General features: G+C 47.6%; 1 protein-coding gene across 1 annotated transcript; it reads right to left on the bottom strand.

The window, feature by feature from the left end:
* On the bottom strand, positions 1–24,829 carry cry3a (cryptochrome circadian regulator 3a). The gene is made up of 15 exons (XM_026154955.1): positions 24,641–24,829; positions 22,579–22,742; positions 13,936–14,044; positions 13,686–13,828; positions 13,350–13,534; positions 9,812–9,900; positions 7,930–8,070; positions 6,800–7,111; positions 6,353–6,504; positions 3,340–3,542; positions 2,842–2,940; positions 2,631–2,759; positions 2,453–2,530; positions 2,252–2,376; positions 1–2,028 (listed from the first exon to the last, which is right to left on the bottom strand). The coding sequence occupies exons 1-15, from the start codon at positions 24,665–24,667 to the stop codon at positions 2,020–2,022; spliced, it is 1,965 nt and encodes a 654-aa protein (XP_026010740.1). The 5' UTR covers positions 24,668–24,829; the 3' UTR covers positions 1–2,019.
* Between the last annotated feature and the right edge of the window lie 2,920 nt (positions 24,830–27,749).

Here is a 27,749-nt window from a genome sequence, read left to right as displayed (position 1 = left end):
ACTGTTCAGTAGAAGAAGACTTTTATTGTGAAACAACAGGAAGTGAGTTATCTGAGTTTACAGTTGTGGGTGTGATTACAGTTTAAATACAGATAAATTAGCCCGGATTCAAACTCACATGAAGCCTGGTCCTTACTCATGTAACTGTACGCAAATACAGTGAAATTACCAGATGTTTACAAGTATTTACTCTGTACTTTACTACGTTTCCTGTGGGAAAAAAGCATATTTACTGTATATATTTACTCTGTAATGACATGAGAAATACTCGGGTAATCACACTGTAAACTCAAAAGAAAACAGGGTAACTGTAATGAAACTGCGCAGTAATAACAGGTGTGCGTATCTTTGTGTATGTGCAGATCTTTGTTTGTGTGTGTGTAGCTGGTGGTGCTAACATCAGCCACCGATGCTGCTGTGTGGATTTTATCATACATTCTCTGAGTGGGAGTGGCGGTGCTGGTGGAGGATCCCCACCCCCCTGGACGCCAGCGACCGTTTGTTTGTCGGCCATGAAGCAGATGTTGGGCAGATTTACAGTTTTAATGATCCCGAACAGCCGTGCATGCTTCACGTGTCCCTCCGTGCAGCGCCGCAGGAAACCGTGTGAGGAATGTTGTCTGTGACAGAATGAGGCTCGTTTGGGTCGCCCGTCTCAGCGCGTTGACTCAACTTAGTTTTTAGTCTTTTTTCCTTCATTTTTGTTTAGCAGGTTTTTGGTTTTTATAAGAAATCTTAGAAAAATGTGATGCCTTGGAGAGGAGTCTGAACGCAGCCATTAGCTCAACCACCACATCTGCAGAAGGAGGTGTGTGTGAGGGGAACAGAGAGGTGAAAATGTGACTGGCCAGGTCGGACCAAACACAAGTGCTAAAGCGCAGCGACCTCAGTAAAAATGTGGGAAAAGCTGCGAGGACGATGGTCCAACAACAGAAACAGAACAAGTCTCAGATCAGGACCTGAGTGTTCAGCCATGCTTCGCCTCCTCGTGCATGACGGCGTCACACAGAGGGCTAAACGACGCCACGGCACGAAGGCTCTAATCTAAGAACGTCACTGTAAACACGACTCAAAGACCAGGAACGGGCTCGGCTATAAATATATAGAGACCTCTGACACTTGTGACTTTAATGCATCCAAATTTCACTTGCATTCGATGTTAGCTGCCGATACGAGTGAGCACAAACCAGGCAGTCGAAGACGTTCCCACGAAGCCAGCGTCGGAAATAAAGGTAGTACGTGTAACATCCTGTTTTTCTAAACTGCTTTAAAAATGCTCAAAGTTAACTGGAGCATCACCAGGATGTGAAGAAACTCCACATCCAAAGCCCCAGCGTAGCGTGCGTGCGCATGTATGGAGCGGTGAGCCGCGCTCATTTACAGCGTGAAGACACGTGCTGGTGAAATGCTGCCCCAGGTGGTGAAAGGGGGAATCACAACCAGTGCCGTTAAGTAGGAGGTTTCGTGTTTATTAACCCGCTGCACCTCCAGTATTAAAAAAAGGCTTTATTTACACAGACAGGAAGTGAAGTTGGCAGGCTGCGTTTGGTGCTTCGGGTCACTCGTGTTACAGCTGCGCTCCTCTGGATGACCTCTTTGTTCGAGGCGTGGCTCGTGGGCGGAGCTTTAGCTGCGTTTCCCTGTTTAAGCCTGTTTGAGTAGAAGAAGACTCTCCGAAGCCTGTGACGAAGGCTCCGCGTCGTAGCCTGGCAGCTGCGTGGCGGTGGCTGCCGTTTAAGACAATAAAGTTTTTATTGGTTTATTTATTTTATTAGAAATAAAGTTTGAGGTCATTTGTTTCTTTGCACATTCCTCTGAGGTCAGAGGTCAACCGATTCGAGCCAACTGACACATTTTCACCTCTGTGTGTGCTCCCTGGGATTTTCTGTGTGTGAGGAAAAGTAGGAAGAGGAGGAGGCGCCTGTCTGGAGCTGCTGTGATTGGAGGACAGGCGGTGATGTCGGGCGTTCCTCTCTCTGCCGGCTCCATGGACTCCGCACGGTCTCTTCTCCATCTGCTCTAGGTTGCCTGCAATGAGACGAGACACACCTGGATTATTGGCAGGCAACCGAGCACGCCACAGGAGTTCTTCATATCTGCGGGGTGGAATGCCGCTCTCTCTTCCTGTTTCACACACGGCCTAAATTTCCCTCAACAAGGAATAAGTCCTGAAATACGGGATGCCTGGCTTTACGTGTCAGGACTGTTTTGGCAGCTTTTGGACAGAAGCTCTGCCGAGTGGTGGGCTGACCTCTGCGCTCTGTCGCTGCATCTTGTGCACGGAGCAGGACGCCGGCTCTTCTTCCCCCGACCCCTCACGCTCCGACTCGCGCTCCCGTTTCCCTGTGATGCCGCCCCGGGGGTGCAGGAGGAGTCCTGAAGGAAAAGGAGGAGAAAGGTCTGAGCCGAAGCTGACGTGAAACACTTCAAATGCTTCCTGCCCGCGGCGTACCTGGGTGCTGAGGCACAGCAAACTCGTGGTAGAGTCGGCTGCTGGTGTTCTGGCTGGTGTCTGGCACTGAGTGGTATCCTGCATCGCACACACACACAAACACACTATAAATACGACATCGTGCCACTAAACTGTGAATCTGACCTCAGTCCACACAGGAAGCTGCGGCGTCATGTACCATGCTGCTGCAGGCGCTGATGCTGCTGTCCAACGCCGCTGGGGCCGGTCTGTTCTTCGCTGTCAAAGTTGAGAAGGATGCTTCCGCTGCCATTTCCTGTTGGAACGGGGCTCCCCGACACTCCGGGCGCTGAAGACCACAGAAGAAGACGTGACTCAACAACAGAGCTGCCAGAGCAGCTGGAAGCTCGGACTGTGTCCAGAGGCCTTACTGTGTGAACTGTTGGTCCCTGGGTGCTGCTCTCCAGGGGAAAAGGCCATCATTCCTCCATTCCCGTTCCCGTGGGTGGACGGCACTGATGCCAGCAGACCTGAAAGACACACACACACTTATTACTCGTAACTTTGACAATTTGAAACTGTAATAAATCTGAACACTGCTGCTACACGTCACAGACATCAAACTACTGCAGGTTATTCCATCACATAAAACCTGTTTGGAGGAGAAAAACACTCCTGCAGAATAAAAACTAGGTTCAGCTTTGAATTCGTTTTTTTCATGTGCATCTCTCTTAAACTCCTGAAGCTACGACGACTCAAACCTCTGGAAAGAATCACATGAGTGTGTGAACTGAAAGTTTGCGCAGCACGAAGACAGAACTTGGCCTCATTAAATATTCTAAAGTTACTGATAGCTTTAGTTCCTGGAGCGACCGGGGCGTGCTGTGCTGTGGTTTAAGGCTAACGTTTCATGTTCTCTGATCTCGTACCCAGTCCTCTGTATCGGCTCAGCTGCTGGTAGATCTGCTTCATCCTCTCGATGTTGAGCCGGCTCGCCTCTGCGTGGTGCACCATGGGCTTCGGGTAATGGACTCCAATGATGCACTTGGCCGCCGCCTGCACAGACTCTGGAGCGTTCCACGGGTCGTAGATGAACTTAGCAGGAAAACCTCGGAGGACAGGTAAGTATCGTCTGGAAGCAGATGGAGACATTAGACATGCTGGCTTCTGTCAGCACGAGGAGGGGTACAAAGTGCATTGGGGTGGTGGTGATGCAGGGAGGTAAAGGGTTAAGAGGAAAAAATGTCATGTCTGAATGTTTCGGAGCTACCGTCTCAGATATGAGCTGAAATGTGTGTTTCCAAACTTTAGCTGCTGCTGTGTGAAGAGCTGGCTGAGGTTTAGGCCTGCAGCCGGAGCACGCTGGTCTGCAGCCCTTCGTGCTTACAAGTTTTAAGGAAGTCAGCTGCTGCAGAACGAAGCTACAAACAAGCACAACACTGCACAGTAAGGCTACAGGACATGAGTCAGAAGCACTGCGGGCAGTAACCGTCACAGGGCGCTCAGAGAGACGTTAATGCTGCCAAACGTGGTGGAAAACCAGGGGCTGTGGTCCCAACAACATTTACTGTGAGCTGGTGTGACGGCAGCCACGCCACGCACACGCAGAGCGACGCTGCGAGAGCCAATCAGACTGCAGCAAGAGGTCAACATCTCACAACGTGCAGAAGATTCCTTGGACTGTCGTGGAAAGAGAGCCACCTACCTACTGCGCTTGGTCCGACCTTACCGAGTCCGAGGAGGGGACACAGGCGGGGCGGAGGAGAGGGGCGAGTGGAACTGTGGGAAGCGGCACAGTGGGGGCAGGCAGCGGTGCGGCCGTGTGGACGCACGCGTGCTCGACGGACGGAGAGCGCCGTGTCGTTAGAGACATCACTGCTGATTGGTGCCGCTAGGAAGACGTCTACTGCAACACGCCATTAGAAAGCACAAAGTTTTGAGCCCACCCGCCCAACCCCTCCCACCCCACCTGGACCAGAGCCGGCGTACGGTGGAAAAGATCTGCCATCGAGCTTCCTGTCCGTCCATCGCTCAAAGCTCTTCTTTGGTTTCATTCCTCACAGCTGAACAGAAGAGGAAGCTGAAGTTCTCCTGAGAGCTCGCCGTTGATGACAGAAGTCCTCCACCGTACCTCCCAGCTCTGGCCCCACCCTCCCCCAACCTTACCCCACCTCCATCCCCTTCAAACAGCAGTGGACTGAGAAAAGAGCTCAAATCTGCCCCCCCTGCCCCTCTGACTGTGGTGGTTGTCTTTTAAGTGGTCAGTGGGCCCAAAGCCTCTGCTGACTGTCCTCTCCCATCGCCACAGCGCCATACTCTGGGCCGGCACACTAGGGAGCCCCCTCATTTCACCAAAAGGGACCACAACCCTTTTGCCAGGAAGATCCGCGACCTGCCGGCAGCACGCGAGCCGATGGAGGGCGGCGGGTGGCGTGGGCAATAAGGGCTTCCTCTTCCTGTCATGTAATCTTTGATGATGTAATCTTCAATCTGCTGTCCACATTTAGTGTCACGGCTTTGGATTTTCACCTCACGCCTACACTGGCAGATATGCAGACATCTTTAAACATAAAGGGTGGGGCTGACTCTCCCTGCTGCATGTGGTTGGATGTTGGATGGATGTGACTGGGTGGATGATGGTCGGGGAAAAGCCTAAGCCTAGCCATGCGAGGGCTGCTTATCCTCTGCAGTCAGATCTGTATCTCTGATCTCGGCCTGTTTTTTACCCTACGTGATGCACATGTGCACTAGTGATCCACGCCATGTGTCTGAGTGAGCCAGCCGCCGCTCCAGCTCCGCCTGAGCCGCAGGGCTGCATTCACAAAAGCAGAGCGCCACTGAACATTTCACAAAGGGCCTGATGAGGGGCTTTGCCCAGCGCCTGGACAGTGGACCGGCTCGCGTGGCACGGCGCAGGTAACGAGTACCGGCGCCAATCGTGCTTCACTGCGATGGCAGAGCTACAGCTGGTCCAACGCCTCTCCTCACTACCCTCCGTGGAATGCTTCATAACGCTCTACCTAACGAATGCAGGCGAAGCGTTTGCATTTCCCTACCAAGCGGTCAGAATCCCTTTTGACGAAATGAGACGCCACCGAGTCATAAACCTGCTCAGAGGGTGCCGCTGGGGCGCGAGTGCCTCATGGCTGCACAGGTACATGAAACAAACCGCCATCAACAACGTCCATCCACGGCAGCCCCGGCTGGAAGCGCAGGCTGCACCTGGGTGGAGGGGCGAGAGACCGGCCAATCACCTTAAAAGCAATCAGCTACAATCTACGAAGGGGAGAGGGACCGCTGAACTTTCCCCCCAACCCCCAAAAATCACAAACAGAGTGGAAGGAGGGGGGAGAGAGCAGCAGTAATGAACACGCTGCTGCAGGTACACGTCTACTGATGCATACATGTTCAGAGTCACACACACACACACACACACACACACACACACACACACACACACACACACACACACACACACACACACACACACACACACACACACACACACTGTGAGGTCGTTAGCATCCTGGATCCCAGACTAAGTGCTGAGGTGTGAACAGACAGCTACAAACAGCTGATGACACACAGACAAAGACGAGGAGGGAAGGACGCTGGTTTGTTGACTTACCCTAAGATCTGGACGTCCCCTTTATCCCCCCATCTCTCTCTCCCCCTCTGCTGTCTTCAGCTGACCTGTCCCTGAGCTGACTGTGTGTGAGACACTGACGTCATCAGTAACTGGCAGGTTCCATCAGGTGTAACAGGTGTTACTTTTAAAACAGGTAAATCTGTCTGTGCTTCCCCTGTGACTCACTGCTCTCCTCTGATGACCCTCAACGCTCTAATATCTGTGCAGTCCTGAGAGACAGAGGGAGGAAGGGCGCCAACCAGGTGCGGGCTCAGCTGTTGGCACCAAGGGGCGATAGGAGGAAAGGTACCCACCTGATGAAGTCCCCGTTGGGGTCGGTGCGCCGGCCGAAGCCCACGGGGCAGTAGCAGTGGAAGAACTGCTGGAAGAATGAACTGCAGGACAGCCACATCCAGCTGCCCGCATTCACGCTCCAGTCTGCATCCAGCAGCAGCTCCTCAAACACCTGCAGCAGGTAACCACAGCCCATTAAAACAGGAAGTGCAAAAATAAGCCGACACCTGAGTGAGTAACATCACTTTGTTTTAACTCGGTTGTTTTTATTCCTTAAGCATGAACGGAAGTTACTGGCAAACGTGCCAAAATAATAAGGCCGACACGAAGAAGGAAAAACACCTACGACATTAAACCCTGACGCACAAAAATAAAGGCAGTAATGCGGTCAGCTGTTCCCGTCTGATTCATCGGCATGTTTCAGTATCGGCACGTCACCGCACCATGACCGCTTCCCATGTGCTCACCTTCATTCCTTCCTCCCAGCTTATCCACAGGTCTCCTCTGGTGAGGAAGCAGGCCACGGCATGCCGGGCCAAGTGATGAATCCACCCCTCCTGCCTCAGCTGAGTCATGATGGCATCGATCCAGGGAAAGCCCGTCTTCGCCTCAGCCCACTTGGCGAGCGCCTCAGGATTTTTGTCCCAGGGAATGCGGACGCAGATGGGGTTTCCCTCCATCTTGTCGAAGCGTGGGTTGTTGGTGGCGGCGGTGTAGAAGAACTCGCGCCACAGTAGCTGTCCGTAGAGCGAGAGTGGAGGAGAGCTGTTCTTCTTCACCTGCATCAGTAGAAACATCACAAAAGCATCGGGTTAAAAGCGTTCGGGGGGGTTAACTCTTTCAACCTCGGCCATCGGTTTTATAAAAGTGTTTCACTTCAACGACGTTCTGTTGATCACAGCAGTCAGTCACCGTTCGACCGTCTCAGTGGGTTCAGCAGCACCGACCTGAGCCCAGCGGTGATGTCACCGCCCTTTCGGTGGGGCCTTCATGCCAATATTTCATCTCTGATGGTTCAGATCTGACCAATCAGATCACTGCATCTGGCAAGTGCACTCATAGCTCACACCTGCACTGATATGCAATGATCTGGAAATAATAAAATGATATTATTCCTCTTTGGGAATCGCCTTGTTGGGCCAAAAATCCCATTTCATGTCAAACTGCGTTATATTTGGCGTGTCTCATAGATTCACAGATAACGTGTTTGTGTGACAGCCTGCCTTCTTTAGTTTTAGCTTCTGATTCAAATGTGTTGTAGTGTTAGGTTGTGTCTGCACACAACAGGCACAACCTAACACTACAACACTGGTTCAGAATGATTCAGAGGTCAGAGTTTAACATTACAAAGACCTCTGGACAACTGTTGCTCAAGAGCACTTCAAAGATTACAGGAACGTTTGTGAAGAAATGAGGGGTGGCTCAAGACTTTTGCACAGCATTGTCTCGTCTATGGAGTTCATTCGTACAGAAACAGAGTAGTAGATGGGCTCTGCTTCATACACGTCCATAAATGAGATCATCGCTGCGGTGCAGTCGCACCGATGCTTCGGGGCAGCACAAATATGCAACAGCAACGTGTGGGTCTGACGCAGACCTTGCGGTACAGGTCGGTGAGCTTGAAGTAGAAGAGGCGGCAGGAGAGGCAGCCGAAGCGCAGGTATGGGCTGAGGCCTGTTGGGCTGGCCAGCAGTGAGTTGGCGTTCATCCTCGGACGCTCGAAATTCGCCACCCACGCCTGGAGAGAGAGAGAGGGAGAGAGAAAGGAGGGGAAGTAAGACGGCCACGTTAAAGTATTCACCAAATCACAGGCGGCTGGTTTGGAAAGAAGCAGGGAGTGTTTCACATGTCTGTGAACCTGAACAAAAGACGTTTTCGGACAGACAAGAACATGACAAGAAAAGAAAGCGAACAGTGTTTGTTAGAGCAGGGCGATATGGCCAAAAATATTTATCACGATATATATTTGAAAATTTGCGATAACACGCAAGAGACAAAATACAACTCCACAACTTTACTAGCGCAAAAATCCATCCATTTATTTTCACTTAAACAAGCAGCTGTTTTTTATGTGCATTAAAGCTATATAAAAATTGAACAGTGCAAATGCAAATTCCTTGCTGAAGGTTTAACCAAAAGCCATTTCCAGTAGAAATGGGCTGACATATCCTGAGCATAACCATGTATAATATCCACCAAAGTTAAAAAGAGGTGCTTTGCAATATTAAACTGCAGTGTGCCAAATAAAAACGTCAAATACGTATTTTTTTGGACCATAAACTGCACGGGATTATAAGGCACATTAAGCGAAACAAAGCAGTCAGATGAATCAAACTTTATTCAACTCATTCTTCTTGCTTCTTCCACTTCTGTACCATTGATTCATTAATGTTGAATTCTCTGGCAGCTGCTCTATTCCCATGTTGTTGCAGTATATTAATGGCTAACCTCGTATTGTGGATGGATTATCTCAGTTGTTCTCCTGACTGAAGTTTGGTCTGTTTACAGCATCCTGCCATAGGATTGCATTTGTCTCTAACCATGATGAACCCTGAAGTTAACTTTTATCGAGTGGAAAAGTGTTAGCGTTCATCCTCCAGCTTCACTGTGTTTGTTGTGCTAACATAGCTGTGTCGCTAGCGATCACGTAGCACATCATTATATACCAGCTAGTCCAACTTCAGTAACCCTACAAGCGTCACTGCTGTTTAGTTTCCTGTCTTATTATATGTTGGAAGTGACAGCAGAGCTGTACGTTTGAATTTGTTCAGAAATCTCTCAGTCAGAACATGCTATATCATGTTTAGGTAACTAGCAAAACTAGCGAGCTAACTTCCGCTAACTTCCTGCTAGCTTCTAACTCCGTTAAGTGTAATAAATCCTGTTTTCATGGATGCCTGGATGTTAAACTTAACTGTTACACCTGGTAAAGCAGCAACGCGGATCATTTTATTAAAGATGAAAGAATTTAGACAGTTTTTTAACTCTGATGCCGCAGTGTTCATTTGACTTTAGGACCTGAAGAGACGGAGTTTAGGACCCAGATTACTCCCAGATTTACGAGCACCTTAGTCCGACAAATACGGCAATAACGACGGCCGCTTGCATGTTCCTTTCTCCCTTCTCATTCTCTGTCGCCGCCATGCTTTTTCGGCCATGTGCATATGAAAACAAAGGCCCTGCGCATGTGCATTTTACCCACATTCTATCGCCATATTTCATTTTCTTATCGTTGCCTAACATTGTACCGGTATTACCGTGAACGGTATAATATGGCCCAGCCCTACTAATGTGTTTACTGAAACAGATGAGTGCGCGTTTCTTCTGTTGTGATGCTGAAGATCTTTAATCTGCCCCATCAAAGATAACAGCCAATGAAAATAGGAGCTGCGTCACTGAGAAGTCCTCAGCGCTTCTGCTGAACGTCATCCCCTCAGAGCTTTCTATGACCACAGCCCACCATCAGCTGCAGTACCCACCTTTCTCTCCAGGTGGCGCTCTATCCTGGTAAGAGCCTCGGTCTCTCCTCCTGGCCACACGGCTGACGGCAGCCCCTCCGTGTCAAAGCCTGAAAGAGACGGTTCACCTTCATCATTGTCCTTAGCAGGTCAACCTTCCATAAACACACACAGCCAATCAGAACTCGGCACCCCACCCACCTGTCTCCCATCCCAGACCTGCTGGATTACCTGAACCTGCTCGCTGTGCCTTTAAGTCACACCTGCACAGGTGAAATTTAAACCCAAGGTACTCAGAGACACAAAGAAATAAGCTTCGACTGGTTGTTGGTAATGGTGTTGTGGTTCTTTTTTGTTTCTTTTGTTTTGGTTTGTTTGTTTTTCCATAACTTGTGTATCTGCAAATATACACATTCTGTATTTTTCATATGAAAGAAACTATACTGTGGTGGGGCTTGCTAATTTCTTGTTTTTGATTTATAAGATAAGATAAGATAAGATAGAACTTTATTAATCCCTCGGGTGGGTTCCTCTGGGAAATTCGACTTCCAAAAAGCACAGCAACGACCGAAGTTACAGTATGTATGTTTTATGTATGTTTTGTTTTGCTTTACTTCATATGTTTCATATGTTGTTTGTTTAATTTAAGACACTCCTTTTCAAACAAATAATGGAATGATATTTTGTAATGATTGTGAAGGCACATGTTTGAAATGCTTGAAATAAAAATGAACTGAACTGAACTGACTAGTTCAGGAACAAAAGAGCGATGCTCCGTCATTCCACGACCGCGTGGGTAAACGACCCGTCACAACCCTGTGGGTAAATGACCTCGCCATGACCCCGTGGTTAAACGACCCTGTGGGTAAACGACACCGTGGTTAAACGACCCCGTGATTAAACTAACCCGTCACGACCCCATGGGTAAACGACCCCGTCATTTCACTTCTGTAACCTCTTGAGAACGAGCTCAGAGTAAACGTCTGATTGGTTTGAAAATAAAGACTGAAGATGATTTATTTTCATGTTTTATCACCAGAATAAAAAGTTCAATATTTCATTTCTGGACTTTATTGACGTTATTGATCAGATCTGCTCAGATGCGGCCCGTCAGTGAACCTGCTGTAGGATGAAGCAGAAACCGAACCGGACTGAGAGAGCGGCGTGGGCCTGACGCTACGACTCGTGACAGATTCAACTCTGAGTGAGGAGAAGTCATCAACGAGCACCAGAAGTTACTTAATTGGGATCAGATTAGAGTTATATTGGGCAGGTGTGCATCACTCTACACGTGACCTGAGCGGCAGCTGTGAGTGGCAGATGGAGGCGGAGCTTTGTGGAGCAGCAGGTTTCTTTGAATGGGGAGCAGACTGAGGATCAGCACGTTCATTCAGGAGCACAGAGCTCCTTAAATGTCTCAGGGTCAGGTGCTCCACAGCAGGTGCTCCACAGCAGGTGCTTGCATGAATGGACAGAGACAGATGGCTTCACCCGACTCAGAGCTTTAAATTAGAGAGCAGGTGACAGGTTTGGGGTTTAATTATGGGAGGAGTTCTTCTTTCGGCATCAATCAGCTGACTGCAGTTTCTCCTTAAAGCTGAATGAGTCCAGAATCAGATCCACCAGGCTGGAAGCTCTTTTCCTGCGTTTAAAACAGCTCCAGCAGAGGGCGCTGCAACAAGTGTTTCATGTCTGTTTGTGGAGCTGCAGAGGCCTTCGCTCAGGCTCGGTGCCCGGGTCACACACAGGAACAAATAAAATATGACAATGAAGTCGAGGGACTCAGCAGAGAGGACAACTAAGCCAAAGCCCTGTTTGGGGTGGGCTGGTCCCTGTCGTCTGAGAAACAAATCAGTGTTTCAAAGTGAAAAAAGTTTCAGCCAAATATCTTTTATATTATTTCACTCCAGACACTTATCCAAAGCTGATGTGTGTCATCAGCTTTGGATGAACGTGCAACACTCAAGAGCTTCAAGCGTCACAGCTTCACTCAGGAGCCACGTTTAAGGTCTCCTGGCCCTTACTTTGATTTTAAAACTCTCTGGGACAAAACCTGCAGGTGTGAAAGCAGCAGCTGACTGACGGACGCTGTGCAGGAACGCCATCAAACTGCACCGAAGCTGTGATGCACACAGCTGCCACAGGGGGCGCTGCAGGCCTGCTCAGCTACACTCAGTGTGAGAGAGTGTGCGTGTGTCTGTGAGAGTGTTTCTGTGTGTGTCTGTGAGAGTGTGCCTCTGTCTGTGAGAGTGTGTGTGTCTGTGTGTGTGTGATTTGATCATTGGTCGATTTTTATGGGCTCAAATTGTAGTCATAAATATTTTGTACTTGTAAATCAGGTTTGTATGCGTAAAAAGAATTTGTGTGTGTGTAAGCAATACGCGTGAAACTCTATTTTTCTTCCTTTCATCTGATTGGTCAATGTCATGTCAATCACAAATTTAACAGTCCAATCAGAGAACAGATGGGTTTGGCTGTTGGAGGGGTTCTTTTTTTGAACTGCAGGTCCTTGAAGGGTGATACAGTTTGAAGCTGGAGGATCTCTGTATAAATATCCGATAGCAGTCAGGTCCCCTAACTTTCCGCAGCTGTTAAAAGATAAAGTTGTGCTATATCAGTGGTTAGAAATACCATCATTACTTTAGGATTAGTTTAACACAAAGTCAGGGCTGACCCGGGACCATGGCTGTGAGTCACAATGCGCAGCATGAAGGTCCTTTCACATCGGACGTAACATGTGCTGCTAATGCTAACTGCTAACTAAAGGCAAAGGATCCAGAATTTGTTGCGCTGGCTGCTGAGCTCTGTGGGGTTTTACCTGTACTAGATGCACCTGCTCCTTGTCGTTTCTATCTCTGAATTTACGTCCTCTACAAGTGTTTCAGTTTTTTTATCTTCAAATGTTCAATAAAAACATGTATGCTAATTCAAAACAAAGAAAGCTTTGTAACTATCCCCACTAGTGAAGACTGTCATTTCCACAGCACTGCCTGCCCCCCTGAGGTCTGCAGCACTGTTGAAAAGGCTCTGGAGGTCCTTTTATTAAGCACGTAAACCTGTGACACAAAAATCACCAAACTCGGACCGCCACAGACGGAAAAAGCTGGGCTGGCATGTAAAAGGGCATTTACTCCCTTCAAGGACCTGAAGCTCCATAAAGCACCCCTCCAATAGCCAAACCCATCTGTTCTCTGATTGGATTGTTAAATTTGTGATTGACATGACATTGACCAACCGGATGAAAGGAAGAAAAGTAGGGTCAAAATTCATACTTGTAACCTGAAACTTCAGTGCAGAATTTCACACGTATTTTTTGGCCACACACAGATCTTTTTTACACATACACAAATTCTTTTTACACATATAAATCCTGATTTACAAGTACAAAATATTTATGACCACAATTTGAGCCCATAGATCTTCGCCTGTTTGTTGTTGGATTTTGGTTTTAGGGCGTGGATGAATAAGTACACGGAGATTCTGATTGGTGCTTCAACTACGAGAAACGCTGTCGGCCATCTTTGTGGTTGTTTTCTCGTGAGTGTGTTTGATTTCTCACCAAGCTCCTCCAGCGAGGGGACGCCGTACTTGTCCCCGTGGTCCTCAAGGACGGGCGTGACGCAGTGCCCCATCAGTGTGTCCGTCAGCATCTCCACAGGCATCTCCGGAGGATCCAGCCGGCTGATCAGAGTCTGGAAACGCTTGTAAGTGAGCGGAGGCTGCCCGCCGTTCAGCTCGATGATCCTGCGGAGAAGCAAAGAGGAATCTCATGACACATGACTGTGATCATGTGACCTCAGGCTCCATGACGGTTTGAAACAACCCTCCCTGAATGTCCTTACAGCGTCGCTGTGTTCTCAAGGGTCCGCGCTGTCGTTAAATAAAGCTCACTCACTTGTCAAGGTCATACAGGGTGTGCGATATTTTGACGATGACCTCCACGCCCGCCTCCATGGCCAGCTTCTTGATGGCGGCGTCTCTCTCCTTCCCAAAAGGCTCTGAGTCGTATTCAAAGGTCAGCCGGGAGATCTTCCACTCCTGAGAAACAGAGAGAGAGGATTCCCAACAGGCTGCAGGAGCAGCAGAGCAGAGCGCCCTGGTCACATGTCTGCCCTAACCCCGGAGTAGGATTTCCTGCATCTCACCTTAAAGAGCCGCGGGAACACGTTGGCTGGTTGGCCCCTGATGACGAAAAGGCGAGAGTTGAGCTTGCGAAGGCTGGCGTCCAGATCCTCCAAACACTGGAGAAGAAACCTGAGGAGAGACAGGAGGACAGAAACGAGATGCATGACAAAGCGAAAATCATTGACCCTCATCTAGGACGGGAACCCAGGGATTCCCAACACCTGCGCCCCTGCCCCGCTGGGCCGCGAAGCTGGAAATGCCCTCTCAGAGTTATCCACTACAAAAACACTTTAGTAATAATTACAGCTCACAGGAAGATGCTGGATCCTACAGGTGAAACTCGCGCTTTTAAAACCCGACCCAGATAAAAATCATTTCGCTGTAATGAGACAGGCTATGATCCACAAATCCTCTCAGCTGCCCCCTCTAGGGGGCGCCACAGCGAAACCCTGAGAAGTTTCTTGGTTTTTGGAAAAGAAAGCGTGCATTCATGTGTGTAGTGTCTGAAGCTGATGGGGTTCTGATCAGGTGTGACTGCAGGTCCAACAGACCAGACAGAGTCTGATCGTTACAGCTCCGTCCCCCCGTCTGACCCCATCGTTAAACCGCCAAAGCTCTGCCTGCTCCCAATCTGTGTGCGGCGGCACGTGAGCGCCTGCACACACTCAGCCAGGAGGTTTTATAATCACCGTCTGCTCTTTTTATAGCTCGGTTCAGTCTGCAGCCACTCGGGCCTCCGAGCAACATGATGCCTGATTTCAGGAGAATAAACCGGCCCGACGTTGACTTTACAACGAGCGCAGAAACGGCTCGACCAAGGCCGCAAAACCAGCGCAGTCATCAGATTCAGTCAGTCAAACGCAAAAGTCCCCCGGACCTGATGTCCAAGAACGACTGTGAGCGAGCTAAAGACGACGGTGCTCACACAGCACAGCGCTGTGGTTTCTCTGCAGTCGGCGCTCATGTGTGCAGGGACTCAGAGGCTCAGTGCAGCCCTCAGTGTGGCCTCCGTTATTCTGTGCCTGAATCCATGGAAGTGAAACACGTTCTGATCACTGAGGTTTCTGCGTTTTCAGATGGTGAGAATAAAGAGGACAATGACCAAAACAGTGAAGAGGCTACGAGCCCGAGTCCTGACCCTGAGCCACGCGTCTGCAGTCACAAAGACAAATGGCAGAACGGCGCCCCCTGGAGGAGGAACACTGACAGTAAAAGACTGTTCTGAGGAAATCCTCATTTCCATCTGACTGGATGAAAACCAGCCAGACGCTCGGCTCCTTCGTGCCATCAGCTGTTATGTGTGCACACGTGAGCACCCTCATGAGCGTACACGTGCAGAGAGTGAACCTGTATGACCACGTGCACTCAAGCAGGCTGGTATCTTTGATGGGGAAGCTCGCACTGCTGCTCACGTACATGCTGGTGAAAACACAGGGAGGCGCTGTGTGTGTGTCACTGTATGTATGTGTGTGTGTGTGTGTGTGTGTGTACAGCCATCCTTATATAACTGTTCTGGCCTACATCTGTCAGAGCAGACACACTCAGCTTCGACCGCTCCACAACACAATCCCTTAGCCCAGTAACCTCATTCCTGTCGCACACACACACACGCGTGCACACAGAGACACACACACCTGTAATGAGTCACAGGCTGAATCGAGAGCAAATAGAAACACTGTCCTGACTGGATGAATTTGGTGCTTTGACACTTTCACGCAAAACCTTCAGGATAATTATCATGAAATAAATCCAGACGTTGTGTTTTCCCCGATTCCTTCAGCACGAGTCACTCTGCAGGCTCACACTTTAACACTTCAGAAGATCTGATCAGCTGGAGGCCTGAACGGCTCACAAACTGTAGAAACCTCATCAGGTGTTGGAGCTTTGTGCGTAACATCATTGTTGTCCAGGAGGTGTGAGTTTTAGAGCATTTGTTTCTCTGTCAGCAGTAACAGGAACACAGACACTACAGGAAGTCAGGTGACAGAGTGAACTCTGACCTGATCACTCTCATCCTCCATAGTCCGCTCAACGCCACAAACACGTTTAAGAGCACAAAGACCCTCCCACTGTGTTTGGGTGGGCTCATGTGCTGTATCTCTCCAGCTCTGGTTGGAGTTCCCAGGCTTGGTTCAGTAAGGATGAATTGTTTCAGAAATCTCTCAGTCAGAACATGCTATATCATGTTTAGGTGGAAGCTAGCGAGCTAACTTCCTGCTAACTTCTAACTCTGTTAAAAGTAATAAATTCTGTTTTCATGGATGTTACACTTAATTGTTACACCTGGTAAATGGCCTGTATTTGTATAGCGCTTTTACTAGTCCCCCCTAGGGACCCCAAAGCGCTTTACACACCCAGTCACCCTCACATTCACTCTCACATTCACACACTGGTGGAGGCAGCTACGGTTGTAGCCACAGCTGCCCTGGGGCAGACTGACAGAAGCGAGGCTGCCATACAGTTTGTGACGCCGCAGTGTTGGTTTGACTTTGGGACCTGAAACAGACGGAGTTTAGGACCCAGATTACTCCGCGAGGCTCCAGACTACGGCAGCTGTAATGCTCCGACAAGCAATCAAGCGGTGCAGCTTCGTAGCTTAGCAACGTCATACTAAAACATTTTTGACAGCTCTGCGTGTCGTGTGCTACAAAATCGGTTCGTGGTCAGTAAGCACAACCAGAATTCACACATAAGGCTCACTGTTGATTTGTGAGAAAATTAAAGGATTTTAAGTGCGCCTTATAGTGTGTAAAGTACGTTCTACAGAAGATATGATATGGATTTTAGGCCATATCGCCCAGCTCTACGAGCACCATCACAGACCTGAAACAGATCAGGACTCATTCTGGAAAGCTTCGCAGCCCATAAGCAGCAAGTCCAGTTTGACAGTATGGCAGCTGTGTTTGACGAGTAGAGCTCGATGACTCTTCATCAGGGAGAGGGAGACTCAGGCCTGATGGAGTAGCCGCCAGCCTCGCTCAGAGGGAATGCTTGGCATGCCCGACGCTTACGTAGTTTAACAGACTGTTATTTAGTTTGATGCTCCTTTATCTTTTCCTGCTCCTCCAGCATCGATCAGCTGTGTGTACGATTGAATAAGAGCCACGTGGGAAAGCCTCCCCTCATGTAGGTCACCATCACATAACCGCTCATAAGTTTACCGCACTGGCACACTAACCTACATGTCTGCACAGACTCTCACATTTCCCTGAAAATGGCAAAATATCTGGTCCCACATTAACAGGCCACTGCTCAGCCTCTGCACTCACACGGCGCTGGTGCACGCTGACTGCTCCGCCTCTTCGGTCCTTCGCCAACCAAGCAGAACCAGAACCGAGCGGGAAACTTGAGCACGTTCGAGGACTTTGAAAACAAGTGTCTGAGCCTCTTACTGTGAGGATGATGGTAATGTCAGAAAAATCTCCATGATCATCAGAAAAATAAAAGCCTGTAACAGAAGCGTATCGATAAAAATGAGTCCATATACAAAATGTGACACTTTCTTTACTGTTTATAGATTTAATCTTAGGAAGACCCCCCCCCCAAAACGTCCACTTACATCCTGGACTTTTAGGGATGGCGTGACTTTTTACACACATTGAGATATAAAGGGAGCTTTAACATGAGCCAGTTGTGACTGATTAATAAATACAAAGAGGACTGTAGTTAAATGAAAGCTGCAGAACGGGTCGTGGATGTGCCGGTGGGTTTCTGGCTGAGCACAGCAGGGGAGGCAAAGCTGAACACAGTCCAGAGAACCAATGCCAACAAATAAAGAGTGAAATGTGGAGCAGAGCAGCAGCAGAGCAGCAGCAGAGCAGAAGTGAGCTGAAGAGGAGGAGAGGAGCCACGGAGGAGCAGTGTGAATGAGACGCTGCAGGCTGGTGAGTGTGAAATCTCTCAGCAGCTCAAGTGCATAATTCAAGCTATGGTGGCTGCTACAGGACAAACATGTTTTAGTCTGACACGTTAAACTTGGGCCTTTAATGACCACCGGCGTGCTTCTGAATCTGGATCCACCCCCAAGTGTTTTTCCCGGCTGTGTGGGCTGGCAGTCTGCTGTTTACCTCAGCTGTCAATGCACGTGAGCAGCGTCCATCTTTCTTTACACAGTCAGAAGCTCACTTCTGACCAATGACAGCGATACTGAGGTGTGCTTTTGAGGACTCGCTGAATCAGTAAGCACTATTGTTAGCCCGCGCTAGCCTCTGTTCGCCCGCGCTAGCCTCTGTTAACCAGCGTTAGCCTCTGTTCGCCCGCGCTTGCCTCTGTTCGCCCGCGCTTGCCTCTGTTAGCTGGCTTTCGTGAAACTGTTGGACTCGGACTCTTACTGAATAAACTTTCATAGGATTTGAGAATATAATCAAACTGTTTATTGGGGGAAAGAGTGACTTCTACGATACTACAGCCGAATATTAGCTGTTATAATGTTAAATCGTAACCAGCAGTGGTTGTTCAGCTGGCTCTCTGGAGACGTTTTATCCAGATGTCTGTGCAGGCTCGTCATCCAGGTCATGGGGGTCTAAGGAGCTACAAGAGAAAGTGACTGGACTTCAAGTTTCTTGAAGACGTTTAATCCAACAATAAAATATATGATCCTTTAGTCTGAAGATGGCACACAAAGCCTACAACCTCTTCTCCATCACCTCTGCTGGATGGTCAACGTTATTAGTGAGAAGGGAGATGTCCTTCAAATATGGTGGGGGAACATGGCGGCTTCCACACACTGCCAAGTATTTTGCCTATATTAAATATACGTTGAATGAATGAGTTTGTTGGGAGAATAATTACACACTAATCTATGTATAATTATGAGCACAGGATCCTTCTTCTCTTAAATATGTGATTGACACATGTTTGTTATAATCTGTGTTTATTGGTGGAAAATATAAAAACCTTTATGATCTGTAAAGAAGTCGTTTGTAAAACTGATTTAAGTGTTTATTCTGTCAAATCTTAGGACGTTTCAGCTTAGTCTGGTTTGTTTAAGTGAAGCTTGCAGCACAGATTAGATCTGGGTTAACAGTAACCTACATCTCAGGCAGCTCTCTGGTTTCAGCGTATGTTATCCAACGTGATCGTCTCTGACCTCTATACGAAGTCCTGCAGCACACAGAGGATGTGGGTCGGGAACACAGAAAGCTTCAGAGGGTTCTGTTCCATCAAGTTTACTTTCAAACATGCTCATTCAGGAGACGGAGCCATTTAATCCCGGTGTGACTCGAGGTTTCAGGTAAAGATAACGAAGCTAATGGGATGATGGGCTGCCATCACAGAGCTGCAGGTGTCACAGCAGCTGAACAGACATCTGCTGGCTCTCATTCATCTTCTCCCAAAGCAGGACATTAAAGCTCAGAGCAGCTCATAATAGAAGGCTTCAGCGACGGCGCACTTCTAAGCCACGGTCTGCAGATTTAGTTTAAGACGCGAAAACAAAACCTCAACAAAATAAGCTTCTCCCTTCAGAGTCCACATCCCCTCAGCTGCAGCACAACCCTGCGAGTCCTTCTGCTTCTCCTCCCCTTACGACTGACTCAGAAAAACCTTAAATGTGTTTGTTGGTCACATGAACAGAAATGGCAGGAAAACGCAGATTTTAGCTGTAACAACACAAACTCACTGCTATTCCCTCTGCTGCCCCACCGGGAATCCTTTGGAAATTGTCCAGGTTTTCATCCCAGGTCCCTGCATCATGTCTCAGATTCAAGGCAGACTTTGATGCCACGCGATCATAAAGTGAATATTCAACACAGGAAAGTACGACAGCTTTAAGAACTGGTGTCTGAAAATAAGAATAAAACCTGTCTCACTGGCATCAAACACACTATCAGGGCAACCGTGGCTCAGGGCGTTGTGAAGCTCAGCTGTAACCGGAAGGTTGCCGGTTCGATCCCCCTGCAACACACTTCACCTACTGGTGTTGGCCAGAGGGGCTGATGGCGCGATATGGCAGCCTCGCTTCTGTCAGTCTGCCCCAGGGCAGCTGTGGCTACAACTGTAGCTGCCTCCACCAGTGTGTGAATGTGAGAGTGAATGAACAGTGGAATTGTAAAGCGCTTTGGGTGCCTTGAAAAGTGCTATATAAATGCAATCCATTACTACAGGGAGTGCAGAACTATTAGGCAAATGAGTATTTTGTCCACATCATCCTCTTCATGCATGTTGTCTTACTCCAAGCTGTATAGGCTCGAAAGCCTACTACCAATTAAGCATATTAGGTGATGTGCATCTCTGTAATGAGAAGGGGTGTGGTCTAATGACATCAACACCCTATATCAGGTGTGCATAATTATTAGGCAACGTCCTTTCCTTTGGCAAAATGGGTCAAAAGAAGGACTTGACAGGCTCAGAAAAGTCAAAAATAGTGAGATATCTTGCAGAGGGATGCAGCAGTCTCAAAATTGCAAAGCTTCTGAAGCGTGATCATCGAACAATCAAGCGTTTCATTCAAAATAGTCAACAGGGTCGCAAGAAGCGTGTGGAAAAACCAAGGTGCAAAATAACTGCCCATGAACTGAGAAAAGTCAAGCGTGCAGCTGCCAAGATGCCACTTGCCACCAGTTTGGCCATATTTCAGAGCTGCAACATCACTGGAGTGCCCAAAAGCACAAGGTGTGCAATACTCAGAGACATGGCCAAGGTAAGAAAGGCTGAAAGACGACCACCACTGAACAAGACACACAAGCTGAAACGTCAAGACTGGGCCAAGAAATATCTCAAGACTGGTTTTTCTAAGGTTTTATGGACTGATGAAATGAGAGTGAGTCTTGATGGGCCAGATGGATGGGCCCGTGGCTGGATTGGTAAAGGGCAGAGAGCTCCAGTCCGACTCAGACGCCAGCAAGGTGGAGGTGGAGTACTGGTTTGGGCTGGTATCATCAAAGATGAGCTTGTGGGGCCTTTTCGGGTTGAGGATAGAGTCAAGCTCAACTCCCAGTCCTACTGCCAGTTTCTGGAAGACACCTTCTTCAAGCAGTGGTACAGGAAGAAGTCTGCATCCTTCAAGAAAAACATGATTTTCATGCAGGACAATGCTCCATCACACGTGTCCAAGTACTCCACAGCGTGGCTGGCAAGAAAGGGTATAAAAGAAGAAAAACTAATGACATGGCCTCCTTGTTCACCTGATCTGAACCCCATTGAGAACCTGTGGTCCATCATCAAATGTGAGATTTACAAGGAGGGAAAACAGTACACCTCTCTGAACAGTGTCTGGGAGGCTGTGGTTGCTGCTGCACGCAATGTTGATGGTGAACAGATCAAAACACTGACAGAATCCATGGATGGCAGGCTTTTGAGTGTCCTTGCAAAGAAAGGTGGCTATATTGGTCGCTGATTTGTTTTTGTTTTGTTTTTGAATGTCAGAAATGTATATTTGTGAATGTGGAGATGTTATATTGGTTTCACTGGTAAAAATAAATAATTGAAATGGGTATATATTTGTTTTTTGTTAAGTTGCCTAATAATTCTGCACAGTAATAGTCACCTGCACACACAGATATCCCCCTAAAATAGCTAAAACTAAAAACAAACTAAAAACTACTTCCAGAAACATTCAGCTTTGATATTAATGAGTTTTTTGGGTTCATTGAGAACATGGTTGTTGTTCAATAATAAAATCATTCCTCAAAAATACAACTTGCCTAATAATTCTGCACTCCCTGTATTAGCAGTTTCTGCGTGGACTCTAAACTCCATCTTTTATTAATATTTATTCATTTTCATTAGTTTGAATGAAAAATGTCCGTCTGGGAATTTCTGGAAAGTTTCTGGAAATCCATGAGAAACAGTCACAGAGCGTCACCCATGTGCACTTCCTGTCTCGATGCCGAAACTGCTGACCAGTTTACACTTTTAGCATTGCAGTCAGCTGGATACGAGCGGGTCACTGCCTTCAGGGTGGATCGTGCTGCGCGGCGACCAAGAATAGCAGTTCAACCCCGCCGGTCTGCACGTGAAGCCGAGCGGCGAACAGCTTGGTCTGACCACACGCAGCCTGGACAGCGATCCTCTAACCTACTTCTGCTGTAACCTGCTCATCGCGCCGGCTGACCTCCTTTCCTGGGATTATGCAGAAGTGAGCGACTGTGAAAGCAGCTGAGCGGGCGTCTCCGGGTGAAACCCGGCGCAGAGAGACCACCGACCCATGGAAAAAAACGTCTGCCGTTAAATAAAACTCATGTGACTGACATCAGAGAAACGCTGACATCATGCTGCGCCTTAAGGAACTGCAGCTTCGCCCAGCACCGGTCTGCTCATTTCCTCCTGCTGGACTCATAACGACAGGACCACCAGATCGTCATGGAAACATGTCAAGTTTGTCAAACGCACGCGGAACAACGAGCAGCATGATTCCAACACCTCTGCTGTTATCAGGAAGGATAAAGAGGTGATTTCTGTCCTTACTGAAGAAACAGCGAGATGATGCTCCGCAGAGAAGCATGAAGTGCTCCTAAACAACACGCCGCTCTCTCGCCGCGTGTTTCTCAGTAAAGACATGAATGATGGAAAAACAGAAACTATTTAAAAACATCCATTTTAAACTCAGTTTCAGCATCAGATCATTTGAAGTCCAGTTAACTTTAATGGTTAAAATCGCGTCCTGATAGGACTCAATAACAGATTAATAACTGATAATCTGATTGTAATTTAAATCCTCTTACCTCCACCTGTTGACCCCGACGTTGGACGAGCCCGCGAACCACGGGTCCAGGAAGTAAACGCACCGCACCGTGGACGCCCCTTGGACCGCCTCCCGCAGAGCTGGGTTGTCGTGGAGACGGAGGCCCTTCCGGAACCAGTGGATGGAATTTAGGGCCATTTTATTCTGAAAGGAAAGAGGAAACAGGAAGAAGCTTCGGTGAGTCTACTGAACCGAGCGGTGGGAGGCGCGTCTCGGCGAGCAGTGGCGTGGGATGGGCCCACAATAGAAGCAGGCTTTTACTTTCTGCTGTGGGTAGAAACAGTCACAACAAGCTCAAAGCACAAGGTTAAAAAATCTTCAAACCTTTTCCTGTTTCCTCACTTCCTGTCGTACCTCATAATCTGATATTGAGCTCGGTGAGTGCAGCTCACTCATCACAGAGTTCTACAACCAATCAGACTAAAGAGCTGAAGGACGGGCAGCACCGACCCCCTCCATCGCACCTGTCCCACAGGTGCTCGCAGGATCTGTCAGCTGCGAGAGAAACGGTGAGCAGAGTGTTTACCTGCTGAGAACTTAACCCGATTACTGACACTGAAACATCAAAGCAGCAGGTGAGCTTTACCTGCAGCGCGGACAACTTTTACTGCCTTTTGTTTCGTCTGAGCTCGTCTTCAAAGGTGAACTCGCCGTGCTCAACAAAAACTCAGCGCCTCGAAGATTCACGACAGACTCAGAGCGCACACAGAGCTGTGAGACATGGACGCACGGTTAGCGTGTGGTGTTTGTCTCCACACCTGGACGTTTGCTGCACGCCTAACACTGCACACCTGTTTATCACACACACGCCATTATTTAGAATGTGATGTAAACAGTGTCATCAGCGTGGAGGAGATATTTCAACCAATCACCAGCTGGAGGCTCGCTTCAGAGGTTGAGTCGTAGTGTGGTGGGCTCATTTTCACTGAGGACACAGTTTTACAAAGATGCGTTTCTTTGTTTTTTAAATATTTTGAGTGTTTTTTTGTTTGTTTTTTTACTGTTCTGCATGAAAAACATACAGACGACACCAAACACCAGAAAACAAGAGCAGCCAATCATCGCTCAGTGAGTCCAGACTGCTTCCACGCAGGCTGATTTGAAATAAACGTACAAAGACAAAACTTATTGAGGTCAGATGACAAGCCAAGCTGTCCCCTCCCCCAGCTTTAAGCAGCATCATCACACTTTCAATATCAAGAATATTAACAATGATGACGACACTCCCAGGGTGCACCTGGGTGAGGGAGTGCCGCTGGGCTGCAGGTCGGAGCTCCTGCTGCTCCTCCTCCAGATGTCCCAAACACACTAGATTATAATCTGAGCCTGGTCTGTAAACTTTCCAGCTGTGCTGCGGGTCTGCACTATGTGCGGCTTCAAGGATCATCTCTGGGGCGAACCTCCTCCTGTGCAACCCGCAGCGCCGCTCCGACTTCTTCCTAACAACAACACAAACTTCCCACTGACCCACTTTCCTCCCGACTCAATCAAACCATCAGCACACCGACCCCCGATCAGCACACCGACCCCCGATCAGCCAGCACAGGAAGCTGCTGGTTCAGAGATCAGCTGTGGGATCAATCCTGGGATCCAGGTTGTGACGACTGCGGTCAAAGCTCCGCTCTTGTGATTAGTCGGCGGATCTCAGACGTTTCTGACCTTCAGGATGTCCAGCGGCTCCAGCCTGAACTTCTCATCCTCACACTCAGCCCACGCGATGAAGATGAAAACATAAACGCTGAAGCTTTCGGCACGCCAACAGACTGAGATGCGTTCACGGACCCTCCAAATGGAAATTAGGTCACGGAGTTTTTTTGTGAATGGGCTCTCCGCCTCAGCGCAGCTCCGGCTGAATAAAACCGGTGCGAATCCAAACCACATCCACCTGCCCCTCACACACCGGGGAGACCCCCCACACACCTGCCCGGGACGGCACACCCGATACGGCCCCAGAAACGGGGTCACCGGAGCGGAGCTTATGTAACCGGTGGCGCTGTATACGCCGACCTCCGTCTCCCCCCAACCCGCACCCACCCGCTCACCTTGTGCTGGCTCCCCGGAGGTGACATCTATGTGAGGCCCAGGGACGGGAGCATGTCTTCGGGCAGAGCGGGGAGCTGTGCCGGGGTATAAGTGTTTGCGCGCTGGGTCCCTCTGACTGTCTGCACCTCGAGCCGCTGCTGCGCTACTTTGTTTCATAACACTTTGGCTCAGTGCGCATGCTCCGCCCTCTTACCCACAGCTCAGGCTGCGTTCATGGAACGATGGAAAAAAAGTGCACCGAGAAAATAAATGATTAAAGTCATAAAATAAATGAGGGGTGGTCATCAGGAGGAGCTGAAGAGATGCTGCAGAAGCTTCCCAGACTCAAAGACTCCAAGTCAGGAGGGTGGATTTCTACAAAGGAGTGTCTTGTTGTCTTGTGATGGACAGGTGCGAGGTTATCGACGGTTCCAGCCTCGTACAATAACGATGCTGTATTACACACCACATCAGTTAGTTTCACACGAGGCGTTTATGGAGGACACAGCAGCTCGTCCTGAAACCACAGCTGTCATCTCCACATTTCCACTAATACGCCGTCGTCCTATTCTTTCCTACGGCACTGGAATGCAACACAAGCACTGTTGAACGCGCATGCTGACGTGCTCCAAATCCGGGCTTCCTCAGTGGCTGGTTAGCAGTGACGTGCTCCACGCCGAGTCACGTTTATTAGGCGTGGAGATCCGGAAGTCCATTTAAGCTGGGCAGACGCTTGCTGTGTCCCAATTCAGGGTCTGCACGCTTGAAGTACGCGCACTACGCGTACTACGTACGGTGCGTACTATAAGTACGCGAAGTGCGGAAATGAGAGGCTTGTGAAATGGGACGGTATACGCTTCGTCGCGCTGTTCAGGTTGCCTAGCAACCATGATACTAACCGCGAGACACGTTACATACAGCTTTGTGTGACAGAAATGAAGGAGAAAAATGTTTTGTTGGTCATTAATTTTTGTCATGACATCACTTTGATTAGTTGAGTATCTGAGGCTGAGACCACAGGACTGTAAACATGATTGTTGGGATTAATTTCTGTGCTGAACACTCATTTTAAGATTAGCTAGTAAATAACAATCAGCTAATGTTGTTCATGAGACTAAAGTCATCTCACTGTGGTGATGTAAATATAATATGGACAATATTATAGTATTGTCAGATTATTATGATGTATGTATATACATACACATACATATATACACATATATATACATACATATATATATATGCATACACATATACATATATATGCATACACATACACACACACACACATATATATATATATATATATATATATATATATATATACACATATACACATATACACATATACACATATACACACACACATATATATATATATATATATATATATATATATATATATATATATATATATATATATATATATATATATATATAAAATCACTGACTTTCAGCTTGTTTTGTTTGTGGATATATGACTGACTTTAATTATTAAACATTCGCACATAAATAAGTGGCGTCATATTCAGTACTTTTGACAGTTCACTCTTCGGCCGCTCCATCTTATTAGGGAACTTCCACATACATAAATGTCAATTTCAAAACTCAACCCCATCATTTAATTTGTCTTTGATTGAAATTGAATATTACTTAAACTCTATTAAATTAACTTCCAATAAAAAAGGTTTATCATTGATTGAAATTCATTCAGAAATGTTTAATGAATGAGCTGTCACAATTTTCAAGTACAAAGTTGTTATGAAGTCTGTCACATCCCCCCCCCCCTTTTTTTTTCTTTTCTATCCTTTATTTATTTATCCTTCTTATTTCATTGTGCTGTATATTGTTACTCTTATTTGCCTTGTATGTCTACTGTACAAACTGAACTGGAATGACTGACTGTTTGCTTTATAATTTCAATAAAGTTTTGAAAAAACAAAAAAACCCTCTTCGGCCGCTCCCTTCTGCCGTATTTTGCGGCAAAATTATCCGCACCCACCGCCGCGCTATGAATTGTGGGATATATGGGACCACGAAGCGTGCACCGGACCACGATTGATATTTGGGGAAATCGACGGCGCATTTGGAGTACACTTCAAATTGGGACAGCCGTCGTCGCGTGGCGGTGACGTAACCGCACTCAAAATGCATACTTCAAGCGTGCAGACCCTGAATTGGGACACAGCCACTGTGCGATTTTTTCAGTCGCGTTAATCAGCTCCTCCTCAAACTGTACGATGACTCGCAGGGGTTAGACCAGGGGTCGGCAACCTGCGGTTCTTTAGTCCTTATGCTGCGGTTCCGGGTGGTTTGGGAAAATAAATTAGAAGTATTTAGCTGAAGTGTCTTTTATTTGTGTTTAGTTCTTTTTTAACTTGTAGTTCTAAATTGGAAGATTATTGTGATTTTGAAATATAAAAATAAAATTATATCTTATTATTTTTTCATCGCTCAAAATAAGCGTCACGCTTGCGGAAGCCGGTGTTGTGCCAAAAACTGATTTCCAATGTTTCTGTGTGTTTTTTATGTGTAATATCTTTACGTATGTTCGTAAATAGACTTCGGTGAACATGGTTTACAAAGAGGTTATATATAGAATTAAAAAATTATCCGTTTTTCAAGTATCTTTACAACTCTGTGTTGTTGTACTTACATTATAACCAATCCGGTCCTTTATCCCCACTTCAAATATTTTTACTGAACTATTGTAATATTTGCTGCCATTTCTTCTGTCCTCTTGGCCAACTTACTCTTACAAAAGACATTTTTAATGTTAATGAGATTTTTTAACTGCATAAATAAAGGTTATATAAAAGTCACTGCCAAAAACTGATTGCGACTACCTTGTTACACAAATGTTGTTTGTGGCTCAAGATGACTTTATGTCATCCGTGAGGGATGCATTTGACATATGTTTCACATATTATAGCCCAACAAGTTACTTATAGCAGTTTAAATACGAGCAATCAGTTTTTGGCAAATACCGGAAATCAGTTTTTGGCAGACAATCACTTTTTGGCACAACACCGGTATACCCGCAGAAACGCCGCGCATTTATCGAGACTTTCGACCCCAGGTAGGCCAGTTATGGATCTTCGGATCCACATTATGTCGGCAGCTGTTCTC

The sequence above is a fragment of the Astatotilapia calliptera genome, chromosome 20, assembly GCF_900246225.1.
Source record: "Astatotilapia calliptera chromosome 20, fAstCal1.2, whole genome shotgun sequence".
In the NCBI taxonomy this organism is placed as follows: domain Eukaryota; kingdom Metazoa; phylum Chordata; class Actinopteri; order Cichliformes; family Cichlidae; genus Astatotilapia; species Astatotilapia calliptera.
This window is presented reverse-complemented; position numbering and strand designations above follow the sequence as displayed.

Excerpts from the sequence above, each read along its gene's own strand:
- cry3a (XM_026154955.1), bottom strand. The coding sequence starts at position 24,667 with ATGTCACCTCCGGGGAGCCAGCACAAG. Across the intron at positions 13,535-13,685 it reads ACCCTGTATGACCTTGACAA|GATCATCGAGCTGAACGGCG; the intron begins GTGAGTGAGCTT and ends GCTTCTCCGCAG. Across the intron at positions 6,505-6,799 it reads GCTGGGAGGAAGGAATGAAG|GTGTTTGAGGAGCTGCTGCT; the intron begins GTGAGCACATGG and ends TACCTGCTGCAG.